This window comes from Bufo gargarizans, chromosome 2, assembly GCF_014858855.1.
Source record: "Bufo gargarizans isolate SCDJY-AF-19 chromosome 2, ASM1485885v1, whole genome shotgun sequence".
Taxonomy (NCBI): Eukaryota; Metazoa; Chordata; class Amphibia; order Anura; family Bufonidae; genus Bufo; species Bufo gargarizans.
In genome coordinates this window covers 521647943-521671209 of record NC_058081.1, presented here as the reverse complement: position 1 = coordinate 521671209, position 23267 = coordinate 521647943, and the positions used below count along the sequence as shown (strand labels likewise).

Below are 23267 nucleotides of genomic sequence, written 5' to 3'. Positions count from 1 at the left end.
ACAAAGGCCCACTTTTACTGATGTGATTGCATCTAGACCAAAATTTAACACCTCTGGTATTAGAAATATCCACCGCGTCTGGTCACCAAGGAACAAGTTGCAGCTTTGCTGGAAACTCGGGTTCCTGTTCACCATGAAACCTTACGGCTTCCCAATTCTTGTCCTACAAGCACCGCACCTCCCCCTCCCCTCTATTCACCAGGACGGACCGTCTCCATGGAGAAGGCGTAAACAGACTGTCCATTCTGCATAGCTATGCCTTCTCAGGTGATCATGGGAGCGGCTGTCCTCAGCTAATCTGGTGAGTACTTCTGAATGAAGGGCAGTGGTACAAGTTGATGTTTTGAGGGCTGCACAGGGCGACTGATCTGCTTCTTTGCCAATGTCATAGCTGGATATGACCATATACTGCCAGATACCTTCCGTGTGCATTCAATAGAAAAGACTATTCTCTTCCACAATACGGAGACGATTAAGATATGTTGTAGAATTTGCAGTAGGGCCACATGGATCCACAAAAAGATAGAAATGAATGGGTCAGCATGGTATCTGCATAAAATGCTGATAGCCAGCGGTACACCTAGCCTTTATGCGGCGTGAGGCGAAAACTGATACCCAGTAACTATAATGGTATCTGGCTGGTTTGCATGCACCGATTTTTATTTTTTATTTTTTTGACTGGTAGACTGACTACATTTATGCCAGATGTCCGACCGCAACTGTGAATGTAGCCAAAAATTTAAATTGCCATATGGCCTCCTACACAACACAATTTTTTTTATCCGTGTTCACCACCAATGAGGCGATCACCTCAGGCAGCAAGGTAGGGGCAAGAGGAGAGCAGAGAAAGGACCATGGGCAATGAGCGCTTTCACTGTGGCAAAGGGGTTAGGTAAAGAAATTGGCATGGGGGGGGGCACTGTTTCAGTTTTCGCCTCAGGCAGCAGAAAGGCTAGGTGTACCCCTGGCATCAGATACCATGCTGACCCATTCATTTCTATCTTTTTGTGGATCCATGTGGCCCTACTGCAAATTCTACAACATATCCTAATCGTCACCGGGCTTCCTGGCAGCCCCATGGATAGGCCAGTACATCACCGGATTTCCAAAAGATGCCTTTGCCCTGCGCAATTTAGCCCAGGGCAAAGGAGATCATCAGAGCATGAACTGCTCCAGGAGGCTGCCTGGGTGAAAATGGAGGTATGGAAAACCCTTTTAATACCTCTGTTGACTTGCAAAATTTTGCAACCATTGGCCACCGCAGGGGCCTAGGTTTAGTGCTTGCATGGCAGCAGCTAAATGGAGGCCCAGCCTGTCATGGGAAAGGAGGGCACAGAGCCAATAATAACCCTGCAGCAGATTATAGCAGGAAGAGGGGGTCGGGCTGTGACAAGGTCAAACACCACATTTTGTCATCAACAGCCCAGGGAACTTGTGGTTAGTACACACTGGGGTGTAGCTGGTGTCTTAGGGGTCCAGAATGCTCTATGACAACAGTATTATAATTGGCAAGGGCTTGGTTTCCATTTTTGCATTGGGGATCAAGAGCTTGAAGCTACATGTCTGGCAGCACAAGTGTCATTACAGCATGTGGCAAAAGCAGGTAGCTGGGAAAAGCGTTAGTTTTAACGTAAATTTGTTTTCCCTTAGTACTAACAGCAGCACAAGTGGGGAGTTCTCCCCTGTGAAACTGGTAGGACAGGTGGAATTTTTATTGATTAAAATTGCTACCAAGATAATTAAACAATTAACCCACCCCCTATAAAGGGATGCCCTGCCCTTAAACCAGTGCTTTATCAGCAAGTACACAAACAAAAAAAGGGTGGGAAATTTGTGTGCTGCTGTTAGGACTAAGGGAAAACAAATTTACGTTCAAATTAACTCTTCCCTTACGTTCTAACCAGCAGCACAAGTGGGGACCTAGCAAGGAGCAACAGACAAATTAGGAAGGTTCCCCGTTCTCTTTAAAAAAAAAAAATAATAATTATGAGCGTGCGGCAGTCAGAGCGCCTAGAGTCTAGGCGGTAATGCTTTATAAAGGTGCTGTGGGAGCTCCAAGAGGCTGCAGCACAGATTTGTTCCAGCGGAACCAAACTTTTCTCCGCGTACGAAGTAGATACTACCCTTGTAGAGTGGGCAGTGACAAAGGATGGAGGAGCCAGCCCCTGAGCTAGAAAAGCTTCATGGATTGCCTCTTTTACCCATCTACTCAAAGAGGGTTTAGAGGCCTTTAGACCTTTGTTTTTCCCCGACAAGGACAGCACTGGTTTAAGGGCAGGGCGTCCCTTTATAGGGGGGTGAGTTAATTGTTTAATTGTCTTGGTAGCAATTTTAATTAATAAAAATTCCACCTGTCCTACCAGTTTCACAGGGGAGAACTCCCCACTTGTGCTGCTGGTTGGGACGTAAGGAAATGTGCAGATATTGGAAAGGTTGCCATTTGCTCGCTTGTTCAATAATGTGAAGTCCTGCAGTAACCTAAGGTGGCCAGGTGGTGGCTCTATAACACTAGTAAAACTGGAGGCAGCAGTCTACCTACGGTATCAAGGATTTGCACGCTCAACAGCCACATTAGGGAGCATGCACACAGCAGTGTACTTTATGCAGATTTTTGTGTGTATAATGCTGCGATTCTCTTAGGGTATATTTACATGGTCCATGTCTGCAGCGTAATACTGTACCAGCTATGTAGATGACATTTTCAAAATCTCATGTACTCTGTGCAGAAATAGGATTTCGAAATCCGCAGCATGGCAATTGTTTTTCTGGATTTTCAGTGCAAAGCAAAGGGTGCGATCTGGGGAAAATCCACAATAAAATTCGCAATTAACACATGTTGATTTTGGTGTGGAAATGCAGCAAAATACCCGCTAAATATACTGCTGTGTGCCTAAAGCTTTAGGCTGCTTCCACACCTACAGCTGGGGTGTTCCAGTCAGCAGGTCCAGCAAACAAAGCCGGGAATCGGCCGGACAAAAACCACTGTACGCAGCAGTGTTTGTCCGGCCGATTCCCTGCATATTTTCCGGGTGGCGGCCAGATCTCTGCTGGACCCCATTATAGTCAATGGGGTACAGCGGGAATGCTGTAGTATCCAGCAATTCTTGATCAGGAGAACTCTAGAAGGCTGTTCTCTAGGGCCCTATGGCAAAAAGTAATATATGCCCAACTCATAGTGTATAGCTCCAGCATAAGCAGCAATGTATGGAGCATAGTGCCCTATACAGTACCCCAGACCTGGGGATCTACAATCATTTATGCAATGTTATTAGTGTTGATCGAGCATGCTCGGCCGAATATCGCGTGTGCTCGAGCACAACGCTCGAGTCAGTGTATTTAAATGTAATTTAGCCTCTATTTATGAAAAGTTTCTGGCGGGATTCGAACTCACAACCTTCTACATTACAGCCAAGAATGTTAAACACTACACTATAATGCTGCACGGCCAGTTACTTAAAAAAAAAATATAAATAAATATGAGACTTCTGCTGTATAGGAATTCTTACTAGTAGTAAGTATTCCTAAACAGCAGAAGTATCATACTTTGAGATCAATGCTCCAGGGGGAAACTTACAAACCAGATATTCTTCTCCTGTGAGAACAACTTAATCCTGCTTCAAGAAAGCATCTGTGCAACAAGACAGCAGAGCTACAGAGCTAGGGACTACAGCTCAGACACCACCACCTACCTAAACCATCACCATACCTTCCAACTTTAGAAAAGAAGGAAGAGGGACACTATGTGTGGCGCACAAAGCACGCCTCGGCAAATTTTTTACGCATTAGGCCATGCCTCTAACTCTGCCCAAAACATAACTAAACACCTAATCCCACCCAGTCCCCTAAATGCCCCCACATAATAATTATTCCCCCTTTATGCCACCACACAGTATTTATGCCAGCATTGTGCCCCCTTAACAGATTATGTCCAGATATCTCAATGAACTTGAGATATCTTGGCATAATCCAGAATCCGTAGTGTTCCCTCAGGAGCCGTAGGATCAGATAGGCGCAGGCAGTCGGCGATACTGCGGATGCGCAAGATTTCATGCGCAAGAAAGGATGAAGCAAGGTTCATATGTTGAATATATTATATGACGTAGCGGAGGGGGCGGCGCCGTTCAGCTCTGCTGTGGGAGGAAATGTATTTATGAGGAGGCGTGCTGTGCTTGAAACTAAGGCGGGCTGGGCTTGAAACTAAGGCGGGCTGGGCTTGAAACTAAGGCGGGCTGGGCTTGAAACTAAGGCGGGCTGGGCTTGAAACTAAGGCGGGCTGGGCACTGCAGGGGGGCGTTACTGGGCTCTAGAGGAGAGGAATAACGCCCCCCTGGGCACCTTGAAGGTTCATTAGCATAACCGAAAAAAAGAAAGAAGACCCTTGCTAGAAAGAAGGTAGTTTATTGAACATTGCAATGGTAACAGCTTAATATGCTAAAACCTGATGACAGATTCCCTTTAATGCCGCCCATCATAACAAGTGCAGCGCTTAAAGTGGGCTATACAGTTAACTGGCATAACTAGCTATCAAGTGACACAGGAAAGATTAAGTGTGGCTTGTGCATTTTACAGTTTCACCTTTTTTAATCGCTTTGCATGCTATGCAATTGCCGCATTTGAAGGTACCCAAAGGTTTGGTGTTTAACCAAGTAGAAATGGAGGTGTTACGTAAAAGGCCTTTCCTTTGTTCCAGACTGTAGCTTTAACCCCTTCCACTGGGTCAAGGAAAAAATTTAATTGAAGTGAATACAGTATCTGAATGTGTGTGGTGAACCTGTGAAGGAAACAGTAACACTTCCACAGTAACACCGCACAGTTTGTTTTACTCATTGGTGACAATGGGGCTAGTGGTTGGATATTGATGCTAACAATCTGCAATGAGCAGGACACTGGGTCAGTGGGGTTGCTATGCAGTGGGTCAGTTTTCTATGTGTAAAAGTTTGTGACGCCAGTTGCAGCTTGCGCAGGTACTATAGCAGGGCCCTTTAAGATGGTATAGCTCATATACCAGGTGAGGAATGCCAGAGGGGGATTAATGTCTCTATGCAGTGTCAACGGTGTCTCCTACCTTGGTACGGCTGGACTCCTGTATCCTGGCTCACATGCAACAAATTGAGTGTTGTTAATAGGAGTTCTGATGAAATAATTGAGATCCAGACTGATAATAAAGTCCAACTTGTCTTTACCTAATGCAGCTTTAAATTCGTACAAGTTACAGCTTTAGTCTTGGGTCCCAGCAGGTTTTGGCAATATGTGGCAGGAATTTATATATATATATTCTGCATCTGGTACATACGCCTATAGATCTGGCAGGTATTAGTCTTCTGCTCTGTCTGTATTCTGCTTGGTTTGGGCCTGACTAGCTGAGGAGGCTTCTCCTGGACTTAGTATTTGGTACTCACAGGACAGCTCGCAGGGTATGGTGTCTTCTTCCTGGAGATCTATTGTTCTGTGGATGCTGCCTCTCTGGTCGTCCAGCTGAGGTAGATGACTCATGCTTGGAAGATGGATCTGGAACCTCAGCCGAGTTTGGATCCAGGGTTGGGATCCCTGATTCTGGGAGCTCCTACCAACACAGCCTTCCCAAGGAGGGGGGCTGGTAACTTCACACTGACTAACCTTTCCTTCCTCCCTATGAGGTAGGAAATGGGAAGATTCCATTCCTCCACAGAAAAGGGGGGGAGCTAGCCTGGAATGGACTATTCCAGCCTAGATATACCAAACTGTCCTATAGACTGTCTGCATATTGCCGCCACCTACTGGTGTACATAAATAATTACAGCAATTTACATCAAACAGTCATAGCAAATCCATATAATACAAATGTAATGTCAGATTACACCAGATGATAACACATTTACGCTTTAACATCATGTAGCAGGGTGAACAGAGTTTTAGTGACATACTCTGGGATGTTACAAATCCACTACCCTATAGCACCTAGCCTGAATTGAACTGTTGGCGGGTAGCCACTATATTTTAATATCTATATAATAAATGTATCATTTTAAGCGTCCTTCTCAGGCAGTTAATCAGATATGTGCCTCCTTCACAGTAGTTATGCCCAGATACATGCCCCCTCACAGTAGTTATGCTCAGATATGTGCCTCCTTCACAGTAGTTATGCCCAGATATGTGCCCCCTCACAGTAATATGTCCACCTGTGCCCCCTCACAGTAATATGACTAGTTATGTTCCCCTTTCAAAGTAGTTATGTCCAGATATTTGCCCCCTCACAGTAATATGCCCAGCTGTGCCCCTTCATAGTAGTTATGCCCATTTATGTACCTCTGACAGTAATATGCCCAGTTGTGCCCCCCTGACAGTAATATGCCCAGCTGTGCCCCCTCACTGTAATATGCCCAGCTGTACCTCCTCACTGTAATATGCCCCGCTGTGCCCCCTGACAGTAATATGCCCAGTTGTGCCCCTCACTGTAATACGCCCAGTAAAAAAAACGAACTCCAAATGCTTACCTCGTTCCTCAGCAGCAGCAACACCAACAGTAGGACACACGGAGCTCCCGAACTGCCCCGTCCCCTGCCTAATTACTGTCCTATAATTATCTGTTTATAATATACTTTCATATTATACTTATCATTCTCCTTATTATACTATGCTATAATACGATAGGTACTGTAAGGATTTATTTCTATTATATTATGACTAATTGTAATGATATTTTACTATTATTATAAATTAGGATAGGTCATCAATATAAAAATCCCAGAAATCCCCTTTAAATTATTACTATTTCACTTCTGTCATTATTGTTGTTAATATTTCTATTGATATTTTGCTATTATTATAAATTAGGTATCAGTTCTTTATCTTTTGATCCAGAAGAAGGCCAGAACCCCTGGACACATTTTGTTCATTCCTGCTCTGAGGGCAAAACTTGACTAGAACCTGGATCAAACCTGCTAACAGGTAATTTATTAATAATTATTATATATAATTAGCTAAACTACTGTTGCTATTTTTATTACTACTGTTCTTTTTAATCACTATGCTATTAGTATTATCATTACTAGTACTATTGGATTATATTATATTTATAGAATTACTAGTATTATATTATATGCTATACTATTTGACTATTACAGTAATGGTATGAAGGTCCCTATGCCTAAATCTCCCAGGAAAAGGCAATCAGTCCTAGAACCCTGGATCTAACCCCCTAATATTATTTCTACGTTCCTACCTATCATTATCATACTGTATAATGAATATTATTTCTTATTATTATAGTTATATGCTCTATTACTACAGCTGGTATTGTTACGATAGCCTTATTATTGCTACTAGATTTGAAGCTTTTCTGACCTAACAATTATCATATTCTTCTTATTATTAATAATTCTTATTATTATCATTATTATTGTTGCTTATGATGTTATCAGCTTAGATCTTCAGCAGAAAAATGTCATGAGGAGGATGGTCCAGGTGATGTTTTTCCTTACTCTGAGGTTGGTGTTGATATACCAGAGGATATACTGCTGGCGAATCTTCTGTCTTCTTCCTGTCTTATGTTGAAGTTTTTTCAGAATCTTGATGTTTTCCTCCAATTTTCTTTGTCTCTCCATCCTCCTGAGTCTTCATCCACCTGCTATGTCTTATTCCTCTTCTTCTTTTTCTTCTTCTTCTTCCTCCATGTGGGACTCCCTCTTAATAGTCTTATCTTGCTCTTCATCTTCCTGCTTCCTGGATGTCTCTGCCTCTTTTTTGCTCTCTCTTGTCTTCCTGGGTGCAGACATTCCTATAAATCCTTCACATCTAAGCACAGATCATGAATGAATCTCTTATAAAGAGAAAAACACCACACCAATCATAGGAGGCAAAGGGGATACCGGAATAAGGCCTGGAAACTAGGGAAGGAAGATGGACACCTCCTAGAGAAAACCCTAACTCTAGTCCTGACAGACCACCAGTATGAACAGGCTCCAAAAGTAGGCACGTTCATACACTGGATACCTAGAATCCTATCTCACCCTATAGGACCCTGGAACTAATGTCAGGACTGAGTCTACTTGTTCCTCCAAAGGGAAGGATGAACAGGAGTCTCACTCAGGCCTGATGACAAACAACAGGGAAAGGCAACACACACATATACTGTATTTTCCGGCGTATAAGACGACTTTCTAACACTAGAAATTATTTTCAAAAGTCGGGGGTTGTCTTATACGCCGGGTATACTCAGATCCGATGGTATATTCTAACCCCCAGGCGTTCCCATGGTGACGGGGACGCTAACCTGGGGGTTAGAATATACCATCGGATCTGAGTTTTCACGATCTCGGTGAGATCGTGAAAACTCAAATCCGATGGTATATTCTAACCCTGAGGCGTCCCCATGGCGACGGGGATGCTTGTCTGGCGGTTAGAATATACAGGGCCCCGCCGCTCACAGGAGTACATTTATAAACTGTAATCGGTAACTTTAACTTTAATCATCGCTCATCTGTTTACTAGGGGATACCTTACTCTCAGCTCCGGTAACAGCAGGCAGTGCGGGCGGCGCTCACTCACTGATGTCACGTGCCTGCCTCTCCCACTAGGCGGCGCAGGCGCGTGACATCAGTGAGTGAGCGCCGCCTGCACTGCCTGCTGTTACTGGAGCTAAGAGTAAGGTATCCTAGTAAACAGATGAGTGATGAGTAAAGTTAAAGTTACCGATTACAGTTTATAAATGTACTCCTGTGAGCGTCGGGGGGGGTCTGTGGATGGCACTGTTTAGGGGAGGGGAATCTGTGGATGGCACTGTTTAGGGGAGAGGGGTATCTGTGGATGGCACTGTTTAGGGGAGGGGAATCTGTGGATGGCACTGTTTAGGGGGGGGATGTGTGGATGGCGCTGTTTAGGGGAGGGGGATCTGTGGATGGCACTGTTTAGGGGAGGGGGATCTGTGGATGACACTGTCATGGGGTGGATCTGTGGATGACACATATAGCATAAGATGCTATATAGTGTCATCCATAGATCCCCCCCATAGCAGTGTCGTCCACAGATCCCCCTCCCAATAACAGTGCCATCCACAGATCCCAGTCAGTTCCCTGGACTGGCGAAGATCGTCTTGAAGACAGGGAGGGCTGGGCATTCAGGGGTAGTCTTATACGGCGAGTATAGCCCAAAATCTTTATTTTAAATGGAAAAGTTGGGGGTCGTCTTATACGCCGGAAAATCCGGTATATAAACAAAATACAAAAGGGAAACGAAACACTTCTCCTCAATGAAGCTTTGGTAGCACCAGGAACTTAGCCGAGAACCAAACACAAGCTAACCACAAGTCAAACAGATGCTATAAACCGCATAGCATAGTGGGAGAAACAACAATAAATAGAGAAGGTTAAATGACCACAATAGCCACACCTGGGGAATAAAGGAGTGGCAAGCACCAGAAACAACACAGACGTCATTTGATCCAAAAGGAAAACATGTCAGATCAAACCACGTGTTGCCAGTCTCACAGATCTCCTGCCTCCTGTCGCAGGATCGTCCTTATGTCTCGGTACATCCGTGACAGATAGGCAGTAAAATCACTCACTTTCATCATGAAGATTGTAGATGGGAGGAATCGCAGGGAGTAAATGAGGCTTGTAGGTTTCTCTCCTCCACAGAGCAAGGATAACCTGCAGAGAGAACACAACTAGATAATTAGTTTTTTTCAGGTTAGTCTAAACCTAGAGTTCAGATACATTTTTATGGTCAATTTCTATTAACAAAAATACTCACTTGAGAAGGGTCCAAGTCCATACACACACTGCTGGCGGCAGTAGATGTCCTAAAGAGAAGAGAGTGCAGTAAATTACCACTTATCACTCATCATGGACAATAGGTCAAAAAGTCAGTTTACTATGAAGCTACTGACCACCAGAGAAGACCTGCCCGCAGCTATCCTGTACTCATCCAGTATAGCAGAATTCATAGCACAATCTGTTAACCCATAAAAGAGACTTATTGACAGATGTCAAACACCGCAGCTCTCCACATGTACTGATAGTGAATATCCACCTAGGTGTAGGACCCCCATGGTCACAAATTGATGACCTGTCCTGGAAATTATAATGTGCAAGTCTTGAAGAACACATTTCATTTTTTAATATACTTTTTATAGCTGTCTTATACAAAGTTCTAAATCCCATGCAAAACCTTTGAATAAAATGACATATACTAGCTGCCTGCAGCCACCACTAGGGGGAGTGAAGGAGCGTACTGTAGACATGTATAATTAGTTCATGCACATTGGATTGCTTTGGTGCGCTCTACAGATATATGGGAAGGTTTACCCTTTGTTATCCCTGCCCATAGATATAAGCAGTTTGCCAAAATGGCAGACATACAGTATATACACATGGCTCTGTAGCAGTATACGGTATATTCACATGACTTGGTTCTGTAGCGGTATACACACATGACTTGCTTCTGTAGTAGTATACAGTATATATACATGACTTGGTCCTGTAGCAGTATACAGTATGTACACATAACTCTGTTCTGTAGCAGTATACAGTATACACACATGACTTGGTTTTGTAGTAGTATACAGTATATATACATGATGTGGTGCTGTAAGAGCATACAGTATATACACATGACTTGGTTCTGCAGTATACAGTATATACACATGACTTGGTTCTGTAGCATTATACAGTATATACACATGACTTGGTTCTGTAGTATATAGTATATACACATGGACTTGGTTCTGTAGCAGTATACAGTATATACATAACTTGGTTCTATAGCAGTATACACACATGACTTGCTTCTGTAGTAGTATACAGTATACACACATGACTTGGTCCTGTAGCAGTATACAGTATACACACATGACTTGGTTCTGTAGTACAAACCGGATTCCAAAAAAGTTGGGACACTATACAAATCGTGAATAAAAACTGAATGCAATGATGTGGAGGTGCCAACTTCTAATATTTTATTCAGAATAGAACATAAATCACGGAACAAAAGTTTAAACTGAGAAAATGTACAATTTTAAGGGAAAAATATGTTGAATCAGAATTTCATGGTGTCAACAAATCCCCAAAAAGTTGGGACAAGGCCATTTTCACCACTGTGTGGCATCTCCCCTTCTTCTTACAACACTCAACAGACGTCTGGGGACCGAGGAGACCAGTTTCTCAAGTTTAGAAATAGGAATGCTCTCCTATTCTTGTCTAATACAGGCCTCTAACTGTTCAATCGTCTTGGGCCTTCTTTGTTGCACCTTCCTCTTTATGATGCGCCAAATGTTCTCTATAGGTGAAAGATCTGGATTGCAGACTGGCCATTTCAGTACCCGGATCCTTCTCCTACGCAGCCATGATGTTGTGATTGATGCAGAATGTGTTCTGGCATTAGCTTGTTGAAAAATGCAGGGTCTTCCCTGAAAGAGATGACGTCTGGATGGGAGCATATGTTGTTCTAGAACCTGAATATATTTTTCTGCATTGATGGTGCCTTTCCAGACATGCAAGCTGCCCATGCCACACGCACTCATGCAACCCCATACCATCAGAGATGCAGGCTTCTGAACTGAGCGTTGATAACAACTTGGGTTGTCCTTGACCTCTTTGGTCCGGATGACATGGCGTCCCAGATTTCCAAAAAGAACTTCGACCACAGAACAGTCTTCTATTTTGCCACACTCCATTTTAAATGATCCCTGGCCCAGTGAAAACGCCTGAGCTTGTGGATCTTGCTTAGAAATGGCTTCTTCTTTGCACTGTAGAGTTTCAGCTGGCAACGGCGAATGGCACGGTGGATTGTGTTCACTGACAATGGTTTCTGGAAGTATTCCTGAGCCCATTCTGTGATTTCCTTTACAGTAGCATTCCTGTTTGTGGTGCAGTGTCGTTTAAGGGCCTGGAGATCACGGGCATCCAGTATGGTTTTACGGCCTTGACCCTTACGCACAGAGATTGTTCCAGATTCTCTGAATCTTCGGATGATGTTATGCACAGTTGATGATGATAGATGCAAAGTCTTTGCAATTTTTCGCTGGGTAACACCTTTCTGATATTGCTCCACTATCTTTCTGCGCAACATTGTGGGAATTGGTGATCCTCTACCCATCTTGGCTTCTGAGAGACACTGCCACTCTGAGAAGCTCTTTTTATACCCAATCATGTTGCCAATTGTCCTAATTAGTGTTAATTGGTCTTCCAGCTCTTCGTTATGCTCAAATTTACTTTTTCCAGCCTCTTATTGCTACTTGTCCCAACTTTTTGGGGATTTGTTGACACCGTGAAAATTTGAATCAACGTATTTTTCCTTTAAAATGATACATTTACTCGGATTAAACGTTTGATCTGTCATCTACGTTCTATTACAAATAAAATATTGACATTTGCCATCTCCACATCATTGCATTCAGTTTTTATTCACAATTTGTTTAGTGTCCCAACTTTTTTGGAATCCGGTTTGTAGTATACAGTATATACTCATGACTTGGCTCTTGCCAAACTGGCTCAGATACACATGCTTGCCCATGTTTTCTGCTTTCAACACATCAACCCTTGACGGATGCCACCAGGTGACCAATGTTACCCACTTCACCTGCCAGTGGTTTCAATGGTATGACAGATTGACGTATCATAAGGTCAGAGTTGTATTTTTTACGATACTGTTGGGTATAACATGAATTACATATATTCTATACAGATAGGTGTGGCCGTGTATAGAAGATGAATAGGTTGCCCAGTTCCTGTGAAGGTATGATCGTCTATGTGCCCATGTGCCCAGCTCTCACAGACGGCAGCTCATTCCCCAGGGCTCCTCATTCCCAATCTTCTCTTGAAATGCTGTTTCTCAGCCCTTAGATGAGATTTCTGTCTAATGATGGCTGAATCCCATGCCTCGTCCCAGGGGGATCAGTCTGAGCTCTCATCTCCAGCAGTTTTCTCTTAGGAATCTGATGCCTCTTCTGTTTGATGCCATTTTTTCTATTTCTTGTGCCAGAGGCTGCGCATAAGACGACAGCTGGGTTACAAATGGTTGTGGGCCCCTGATATTGTGTCTTATTATAATCAGCAGCATCTTGCCATGTTTGTATATGGAGTCACTACTTGGTTTAGGGGCACAATTGCCCTTCCAGTACGATCCCAAATAAAGCAGAGGCAAGCACAGTGGATGCTGAGGTTACATCCATCAGTGTCTAAATAACCCCACTGTAGACAATCCTCTAAACAGACTAATAGTTTAGTGCTCTCATATGTAGAACATATGAAAGTTCTCATATTAAAAGGTAACTTCAAATCCCAAAAAGCTAGAAGAATTTGGGAATACAAATTTATAACACTGCTTGACACTTTGAATACTGGACTGAATTTGTCCCCGGGATTTATGACACACTACAATATCTGAAGACATAGTCGGGGCACCAGGTCTCTGAGATAACATCAATTTAGAGACCATAAAACTTTCACACCCCTTATCTGTAAGATAATTAAGGACTCATTCTCAAGATCTTTAATATGTTGCTCTGTTTTTTCTTTTTTCTTTTTCTTTTTCATTCCCCCCATGCCTCTGTTCTTATTGTATATATATTGCTGTTTCTTCATATATTCTTGTAGTAAGCCTGATGAAAAGACTGGTGATGTCTCGAAAGCTCGCTATGTAACATCATTACTTCTATTTTTGTTAGCCATTAAAAGGTATCAAACCTGCAATACTCTTATTTTGTTTCTCTTAATGAGAGCACTAAACTATTTTTCTATTGGCTAACACGGTACCAGACTTTTTCCTTTTTCTAAACAGACTGAAACCTTTGACCTGCACTGACACATGGTAACAAACTATCAGGACAGGAGAGAGATTTTTGCTGCTGTTGTGCCCAGACAATTTTCTAGACTGAATACAATTGTAACAAACCTTCAGCTAGGGGTAGGGGCTTCAGCCTCTGGATGTAATCAAGAATCTTTCTATTCACTGAAAACAAACAGTGGATTGAACAGCAAAATACCATTTATTAGAACCAGAATTTCTCTCTATACAATATACAATTATATAATAATTAAAGGGGTTGTCCCATCCGGACCTTAACTATCCGAGCGTCCGCTGTTTCTGTACTCCCAGAGTAGTGAATGGGAACTACACAAGCGGCAGGACGGATCCGACAGGCTGTTCACCCTGTGGGATCAGTCCTGCCGCTAGTGTGAAAGTACCCTAACATAGCAAGCTGCACTCTTTCCGTAACTCGGAAACGTCCCTTTAAGCTTTCCAGATAAGACTGGATGAACCTCTTCCCAGCGGAGATTACAGTCTAATTGAATGTCGGCATTTAACATTCCACTTAATTGTGATTGCGTCATTCCTTTATTATTCCTGCTAGAAGTTTATGAATGAATAACTAGCAGTTTGGAGTGAAGGTCCAGATGGTGTTAACAGTTTGGGGGGGTCCCTCCACATTCTGATACTATCCAATCCACGCAACCAGTGTCAGACTGTGCAGAGACACCCACCCAACTGGTAACACCCATCTGGACCTTCATTGCAAACTGCCAGTATTTTATTCATAACTTCTAGAAGGAATAATAAAGGGATAGTACAACATAGAGTCATAAGAATAGATGTTCCAGAAGGGGGATGCACATGGTTACTACTTTTTGTGGGATCCAGCATAGTGGAGGTGATTATGAAGACCTTGCCTTGACAGTAAAGTTATTTTGTCTATTTCCAGGTACCAGGAGCCCCTTGCTAAAACCGAATAGCCCCAACATGTCTTATTCTCCTCTGCTGGTTCCCTTACTATCAGACCCCCCAGTCTACACGTCTGGCTTTACGCCCCGCAGCATCCATAGGATCCTAATACAGCACCCTCCTTGTACAGATGCAAAGCTGGAGCTGATGAAGATTCTCAGGAGCCCCTTAAGGATTCAGCAGCCCCCAGCTCACACCCCTGGCTATCTCACATGGCTAGAAGTCAGCAGGTTACCCCCTCTCCTCACATTACGCCAAGACAAACCCCATGACAGTGCTGTGTGGAGAGAGATCACTGCAGCTCCTACCTGTCCAGGACCCCGGGAGACCATCCCTCCACCGTCCCACATGGAGGAGAACACATGGGATAAATTTGTTTGCTGCAGCAGAATTCGGAGAAGCGAGAGAGATTTGAGGGCACTTCGCATACGTAGCCAAGGAAGGGCACCCCCTACAGACACTTATGGAAATATCCTACCTCCCGAAGGTTTCAGAAGGTGAGAAGCATGAGACAAGTTTAACAAGGCCACATTTACATCACCACTAATTAGTTTGTGGTTCTTCTCCGTTAGTTTCAGTTCGGGTGCATGCAGGACTTTTTATTTCACTTTGTTTGGCGGAATGTGCGATGGAGGCCCCAAATGGAGCCTTCAACACAGGCGTGAACAAGCCCTAATAATGTATGTGAGATGATGATGTAAGGCAATTGCTAACCAAACCTCTCTGCAGTTTGCACACTGCCTGTGACATGCTGTGTGCTGCTGCGCATGGCGCAGCGGGCACCTCTCCTTGGCAGTTTCTCCTCCGGCATCCCACTGATCATTTGAAATGATCTATACCTATACTTTTGATAGATATCACCTGGCCAAGCTTTTCTATGTGATGACCGGACAAGGCATCATGGGATATGTAGTTAAAAAGCTACTGTCAAGATGGCAGACAAATGCTAGACAAGTCTCAGCTAAAAACAAGTCAGTGATGCCACAGGGAAAAAAACAAACAAAAAAACACTGCAGCCTCACCCACATTCAGCTGTTCCGCAGTTTAAGGCCTCTTGTATATGATGCTATGTATTTTGCAGTGTATTTTGGTTTGCAGTGAACTGTTGCATTGCATGTTTTGTTTAACAGTCTTGTTCTCAGCCATAGCAACGTGCTCCTGCGCTTTGGGATGTGCTGACTGACCCCCTTTTTCTTTGCAGTTTGTACTGGAGGTGTGGCTGCCTCCCCAGCCGTGCACTCCTGATCAGCTCGTCTGCCCCATTGGCTGATTTTAATTAGTGTTAGTATATAGCTTGGCCTGCTCCCCCTCACTCACTGAAGCCATCTGGCACCAGGAGAGAGATAGTGTGTGGACTCTCATTGCAGTCCTTGGTGACCATGTGGCGCCGGGGGTGGTCTGGAGTGGGCCCAGCATGCATGCTGGTAACTGCTTTCCGTGGATATAATGGAGGCCATTTTGGCACCAAAAATGACAGAAATTCAGGCGGATCCAGCTTGCATGTGGAACCTGCACTTTCTGAATTATATGGTAGCTGTCATGGCACATAACCGGTAAAATTTAGTGTTAGGAACCCGTCTAACTAGAGATCGCCTTGACGTGCAGCAGACGGGCTCAAATAATTTTGTACAAAACGATTTGCCAAGCATCTCTAACTTATTAGTATAGCATTTGCAACTGTGACGCAATTTTGTACTTTATTTGGTTTGCAGTGAGCTGTTGCATTGCATGTTTTGTTTGACAGTCTTGTTCTCAGCCATAGCAACGTGCCCCTGCGCTTTGGGATGTGCTGACTGACCCCCTTTTTTCTTTGCCGTTTGTCACTGTGTGTAACAGAGGGAAGGCAGCAAAACCGCAAACAAATGCTGCTGTACCCAAATGCACTATATAGAAAGTATATTATTGGTATATAACACCCTGCTTCTATCAGTCGTTTTGGGGGACGACTGGTATATCACACCAGTTATAATTCGTTTTTCCAATACCGTTTGTCACTGTGTGTAGCAGAGGGAACCCAGCAAAACGGCAAACAAATGCACTATATAGAAAGTATATTATTGGTATATAACACCACGCTTCTATCTGTTTTTTTGGGGGGTGACTGGTATATCACACCAAAACAAAATGGCTGCACACCATTATATAAACAATAGAGCTAAGAAATGGGGGTCATTCTAGATAAAAGTGGTACAATACTGACTATAAATGAAAAATAGAAGCTCTTAGCGCACATACGTGTCGGGCCCATCTACCAGGAGTCAAGATGGCTTCCGCAGATGGGTCCCTATCACTAAATATACTGCCTCACTTTGGACTTACTTAAGCCTACAATATTCAGGGCTGTGTAGGAACCAGCTACAAACGTACTCTGCTCAGAAGCCCCAGGTAGATGGGCATGTTTAGTCTAAAAGAGGTGCTACCCTCAATATATTGCAAGAAAATTTAGACTAAAACCTTCAGAATCACAGGTGCATATCCATGAAGCAAACATAATTACAAAAAATACAAATCCACTATAATATGCTTTCTATGTTAGAAAGTATATTATAAGTGTATTACACCCTTCTGTACTGCACACCTATCAATAGCACACCTATACCAGTCCTTAAAAGGACTTTTGTGGACCTAAAGTTCGCTGCGAACCGCAAGGCCACCACTAATTATTACTGCCAAGATGCATAACTTTACATTTATCCACATTGAACCTCATTTGCCAATGCCATTCACACGTCCGTAATGTTTTTTGCACATCGCTGGCACTAATAGAATATGCCTATTCATGTCTGCAAATGCCCTTTTTTGTAATTTATTGGCCTTTTTACAGTAGCTGTAAGGGACGGGGGGCAATTTTAGCCGTTTATACTTGTTACCTAAATGTTACCTAAAGGGATACATTTTTTTGTGCAATTACTCAATGTGGATTTAAAGCTCTCCCATTTATTCTCCGTATTATTATGTGACAGTAGCTGCTCCCAGTCTTTGCCCTAAAATTCTGCCCTCAACCCAGGGAAATTAGCCTTTTTAAAATTCAGTGTCTTTGCTCTGCCTGACAGAGTTTGCCTCTTATAGCTTAGGGGGAATATCATTATATTGTGGTCACTATTACCCAGTGTTTCTTGAACAGTAACATTTCCAACAAGCTCCGCATCATTAGAAATTACCAGATCCAACAGAGCATCACCCCTAGTGGGAGCTTCTACAAACTGGCCCATAAAGTGGTCCTGCAGCAAGTTGAGGAATCTTCTCCCCTTTGCGGATGAGGCAGAACCATGACCCCAGTCAATATCTGGGTAGTTAAAATCTCCCATTATGACCACTGTACCAGCCTGTGCCGCCCGCTCTATTTGGTTATAAAGTTGCGTTTCTATCTCCTCTGTGATGTTAGGGGGTCTATAGATTACACCAAGTATTCTTTTGTCAGTGTTTATATCCCTTTAAAATTCCACCCATAAGGTTTCCACATCCTCACCCACAATTGCCTCTTTCACACTTGTCTTCAGATCACCCCTCACATACAGGCACACAACACCTCCTTTTCTATTAACCCTATGTTTCCTGAATAGTGTAAAACCCTCAATATTAACAGCCCAGTCATGCGAAGAGTCCAACCATGTCTCAGCCACACCAACTACATCTGTGTTCTTCTAGTACCATAGCCTCCAGCTCCCCCATTTTTACAGCTAGACCTCTGCCATTTCTGAAAATACATTTTAAATTACTATTACATGTAAAGTGAATATCCAGGATTTGTTTGGGTTACCTTGGTTGATGTTTGTATGTAACAGGTTCTTGTTACCAGCAGCTCTATTTTTCATTGGTGTACAGTTCTGCCCAGTCTTCTCCCTACTTTCCTCACTAACCCCAGCCCCCACGTAATCCCCACTGTCCCCTCCTATATCCCACTCACTATCTACCCCCTTATCAGTATGACCCCCCCACCCTCCCTCCAGATCCTAGTTTAAAAGCTCCTCCAGCCGTCTAATCATTTTTTCCCCAGGGCAGTTTCACCCTCCCCATTAAGGTGCAGCCCGTCCTTACTGTAGAGCCTGTAACCGACAAAGCAGTCGGCCCAGTTCTCCATGAACCCAAACCTTTCCTTCCTGCACCAGCTTCTGAGCCACTTATTTAACTCCCTAAGCTCCTGTTGTCTCTCTTGTGACGCTCGTGGCACTTGTAGTATTTCTGAAAACACTACCTTGGAATTCCTAGACTTGAGCTTCTCTCCTAGTTCCCTAAAATTATTTTTAAGAACCTTCCATCTCCCCCTGACTTTGTTATTGGTGCCAATGTGTACCATGACCGCCGGGTCTTCCCCAGCCCCACCCAGCAATCTGTCAATCCGATCCGCAATATGCCGAACTCCAGCACCCAGAATACAACACACTGTTTGGCATTCACTGTCTCGGCGACAGATGACCCTGTTTGTCCACCTAAAAATAGAGTCCCCCCCCCGGAAGGGGGTTCTTGGTTTCCCCGGAGGGGGAATGCCCAGTCTATTTATGCCATGTCTGTCTATAACTGTATTCTCACCATCAGCACCATCAGAGGCTCTAGCGAAGTCCGGCTAGTTACGCCTCTCCAGAGTATGGCTGCTCGGTAGCAGTACATTGGGGTTTCCTGTTTGTTTCATTGTCTCTAGTATTTCGGTCGTGCCTGACGTCCCGGAGGCATGTTCCGAGTCTCCAGTTCGTGACATCTGCACAGTGAGGTCTAAGCCTCTCTCCAGGTTTGCAATGCCCCTAAGTATTTCAAACTGCCTATTTAGATCCAAGATCTGGGCTTCCAAATATGCTACATGCTTGCATCTGCAACGGACGGTCTCCCCCTAGGGCCCTCTATATATAAAACGCGTTCCAGATGTAGGAATGCCGAGTGATATAGTGCAGCCTAATAAATGTCTCTTCATGTGTGTCACGGTCCTCCTACCTGGATATGGTTGGACCCCAGGCTTTCGTTCCGCAGCAATAAATAGGGGGAATAATTGAGGGATTTGAAAGAAAGATTGAGTCCAGACCTTGTATGTAGTTGAACAGCAGCTTTACTTGAATAAAAGTTCATCAGAAACAGTCTTCAAGCTTTGTCTTGGTCCCAGCAGGCTTTAGCATTAAACTGGCAGGCTTCTTCAATAATAGTGATGAGCGTCAGATGCCATATTCGATTTTGACAAAATTCGCGAATATTCAATAGAATATTTGTTTTATATTCGTCGAAATCGAATATTCGTCATTATTCTTGTTATCGCAATTAATATGCGATTTAAATAATCGAATTTCGATTTTAACTTAAAGGCTACTCTCCTATTGAAATAGCAATGCGATTAATTCAAGTTATAATCGAATTTCGATTTTAACTTAAAGGCTACTCTCCTATTGAAATAGCAATGCGATTAATTCAAGTTATAATAATCGAATTTCGATTTTAACTTAGCACTGCTATATTCCATATTAGGCTAGAATTAACAAATATGGAATATAGCAGTGCTAAGTTAAAATCGAAATTCGATTATTATAACGAATTAATTGCATTGCTATTTCAATAGGAGAGTAGCCTTTAAGTTAAAATCGAAATTCGATTATTATAACTTGAAAAAATCGAATTGCGATTTCAACGTAATTCTCAAATCCGACAGTACATTCTAGTATATGGAGATGTTCCCATGGTGATGGGGACACTCCATGAGCACGGAAGTCGGCAGAAGCGGCAACGGGCACTGATTGGAGCAGCCAGGAAGCCAGGAATCCTAAGGACAGGTAAGAACAACTTTAGGGAAGTAGGAAAGAAAAAAATATAACAATAAAAAAAAAACTTAAAAAAAACGAATATTCGAAATATCTAATTTATATCACTATATTCAAAATATTCGCAAATTAGCGAAGTGCCGATATTCGCGAAAAAAATTCGATATTCGAATATTCGTGCTCAACACTATTCAATAACTATGCTTGCTTTCTCTCTCTCTGCTGTACTGACAGGCTTGCTTAATATACTGTTACTTCTGTATGCTGCACTTCTCTCTTTGGTATGACTTATGGTTATGCCAGGGAACCTTCCTCCTGGCTCCTGAGGCTTCAAGATTTGGCCTCTATGGCCAACAGTGCTTAAGGTGCTCTAGCTGGCGTGGGCACGTCCAGCAGAGACGTGCCCCTGCACACCTGTCTCCTAGCAGGCGATAAGCTAGACTAACTACAAACTGGTTGGTCCCCACCCTTCCTGCAGGAAGTGGTACTTGCCCACCTCTCTCCAGAGGGGTTAGAATGGAATGGTAAGTTCCATTCTATCTAAGTATAGCTCTGCCGTGTTTGCTGCCACCTGCTGGTTCATTTCAATGGGTCTGTGTACATTAGCATTGTTTTCACTTGTGCGTTGCGTGAAAATCACAGCATGTTCTATATTCTGCATTTTTTATGCAACGCTGGCCCCATAGAAGTGAATGGGGCTGCGTGAAAATCGCATCCGCAAGCAAGTGCGGATGCGATGCGTTTTTCACGGATGGTTGCTAAGAGATGTTGTTTGTAAAGCTTTAGTTTTTTATCACACGCATGAAAAACGCATCAATGCGCATTTCACCCGCTCGATAAAAACTGAACGCAATCGCAGGCAAAACTAAATGAACTTGCTTGCGAAATCACGCATTTTTAACTGAAGGCATCCGGACCTACTCCGTATCGCTTGTCTGCAAGGGGCCTAAATTTGAGCTAGATTTAGACCCTGTCTGCTGCAGTTGGAGAACTTTCTAGAATCAGGCCAACAACACACAAGGAAAATCTATCAAACCTTAGTTTCTTGCTCCTTATCTTAAACTCCGGTTCTTTAAACTCCACTTATTCAGAAGCCCACTTAGTGCAGCAAGCCCAGTAGAGCAAGTCTTGTGAGTCTGCTTTTTGAGGAGCACAAAATACATATGATTGCGTGTAGTGTTGAGCAAATCAAAGTCCACAAAGTGGACTTCAATCCAAATTTGTGGATAAATTTGATTTGCTGTGAAGCCGAAATTCCTTGTGCTTCGTGGTAGCGAATTGATTTAACCTGAAATAGTGTAAAAAATTAAATAAAATCATACTTACCTGATCCATTTGCTCATGACGGGCTGGCCTCCACCATCTTGTTGGAGATCTCGCACTAAATCCTGTCATGACATCATCACGGGCTGCGCAAGATTTTACGCCAGATCCTCAAGCAAGATGGATTATATCTGATGCCGCGATCATGTATGAACACAGCATCTGGGGGGTACAATGACGGGGAGTGTAATTAGTCATGGAAGGAATTTATTTATTTTTTTATTCGGCGCAGCAGCCAAATCAATTTTTTTAAATATTTGGCTCATCTCTAGTTGCGCTCATGAGGCCTAAACAGAGGAGGCAGTGGTCAGTGTAGAATAAAGCTGGTCATACACATTAGATGAATGGTGATGGGACACATGTATGGAGGGCCTCCTGACTCTTCTCTGACGTCACACGTTGGGTTAGATATGGATCAGGCAGTTGGATTCATGTGCCTAATACTTATGTTCTATGGGAAATAAGCCACTGGCAGAGGTGCCTATAAGTGGCTTTATCCCCTCTCCCGGTTTGGGACACATGAATGTTCAGCTGAGCCGAGTGTAATGTATATGACCAGCCTAAGTGCGAATAAGCATGGGGTTTTATTTTCAATATTGTCACATTGAGTCAGGATGTTTTTTTCTTTGATGTTTTTGGACAGATACACGGCGCCACGTATAACCACTGCAGCTGGATCAGAAGAGGCAACCATCCCTGTGAAGACAGGATTTTACAGTGTGCCCCAGTTCCCCCACAAACCCCGAAAACTGACCGCAAAGAACATGTCCCCCAACTACCAGGAAATCGAACAGAAATACCGGGAGCTGCAAAGAGGAGCACGTAGTGTCGCACCTTATAACAGCCGAATGACCACTCCGAGGACAGCGTTACAAGTGACCCAAGCGAGACCCCCCAACAGCGGCAAAAACTGATATTATAATAAAATACATGACAGTATGTAGAGCTGCAACTGTATCACACACACGCAATAGGCTTAGATACATAGCTCAGGACAGTAGATAAGGGTAGATACACAGCTCAGCAGAGAATATTGCACATTAAAGGGCTGAGAGTATCATAACCATTAGGTTTAGATACACTAGTTTTACAGACAGTATCACACTTGATAGGCTTAGATATGCGGCTCAGCACTCATTACCTGACACATCCATGTAAAGGCTCATGCACACAAACGTATTCACTTCAATGGGGCCGCAAAAGATGTGGACCGCACACCGTGTGCTGCTGCGTCCGTATGTTCGTTCCACGACATCAGCAAAAATATAGAACGAGTCCTATTCCTGTCCGAATTACGGATAAGGATAGGATTGTTTTATTATGGCCAGACGTTCCATTTTGCAAAAGCGGATGAGCCCTAATATTAATGGAAAATACGTCCGGCAAATGGATCTTAGATACATAGCTCAGTGCACAGTATTACATATAATATGGCTTAGATACACAGCTCAGCAGACAGCATTACATATGTAGTGGCCCACTACAGAACAGCAGTACACTGCAAGGTGC

The 23267-nt window shown here is 43.4% G+C and overlaps 1 protein-coding gene across 2 annotated transcripts; it reads left to right on the top strand.

Annotated features, from left to right (window-relative positions):
* The first annotated feature begins 262 nt into the window (after nt 1–262).
* TEX52 (testis expressed 52) lies at nt 263–22852 on the top strand. 2 transcript variants are annotated; one of them, XM_044277998.1, is made up of 5 exons: nt 263–301; nt 6814–6927; nt 7401–7466; nt 14678–15194; nt 22402–22852. In XM_044277998.1, exons 4-5 carry the CDS (start codon nt 14716–14718, stop codon nt 22670–22672), a joined length of 750 nt encoding a protein of 249 aa, XP_044133933.1. In that variant the 5' UTR covers nt 263–301; nt 6814–6927; nt 7401–7466; nt 14678–14715; the 3' UTR covers nt 22673–22852. The 2 variants fall into 2 exon arrangements, with proteins under 2 accessions (XP_044133933.1, XP_044133932.1); XM_044277997.1 differs by lacking the exons at nt 263–301; nt 6814–6927; nt 7401–7466 and adding an exon at nt 12674–12711.
* Nucleotides 22853–23267: the final 415 nt, after the last annotated feature.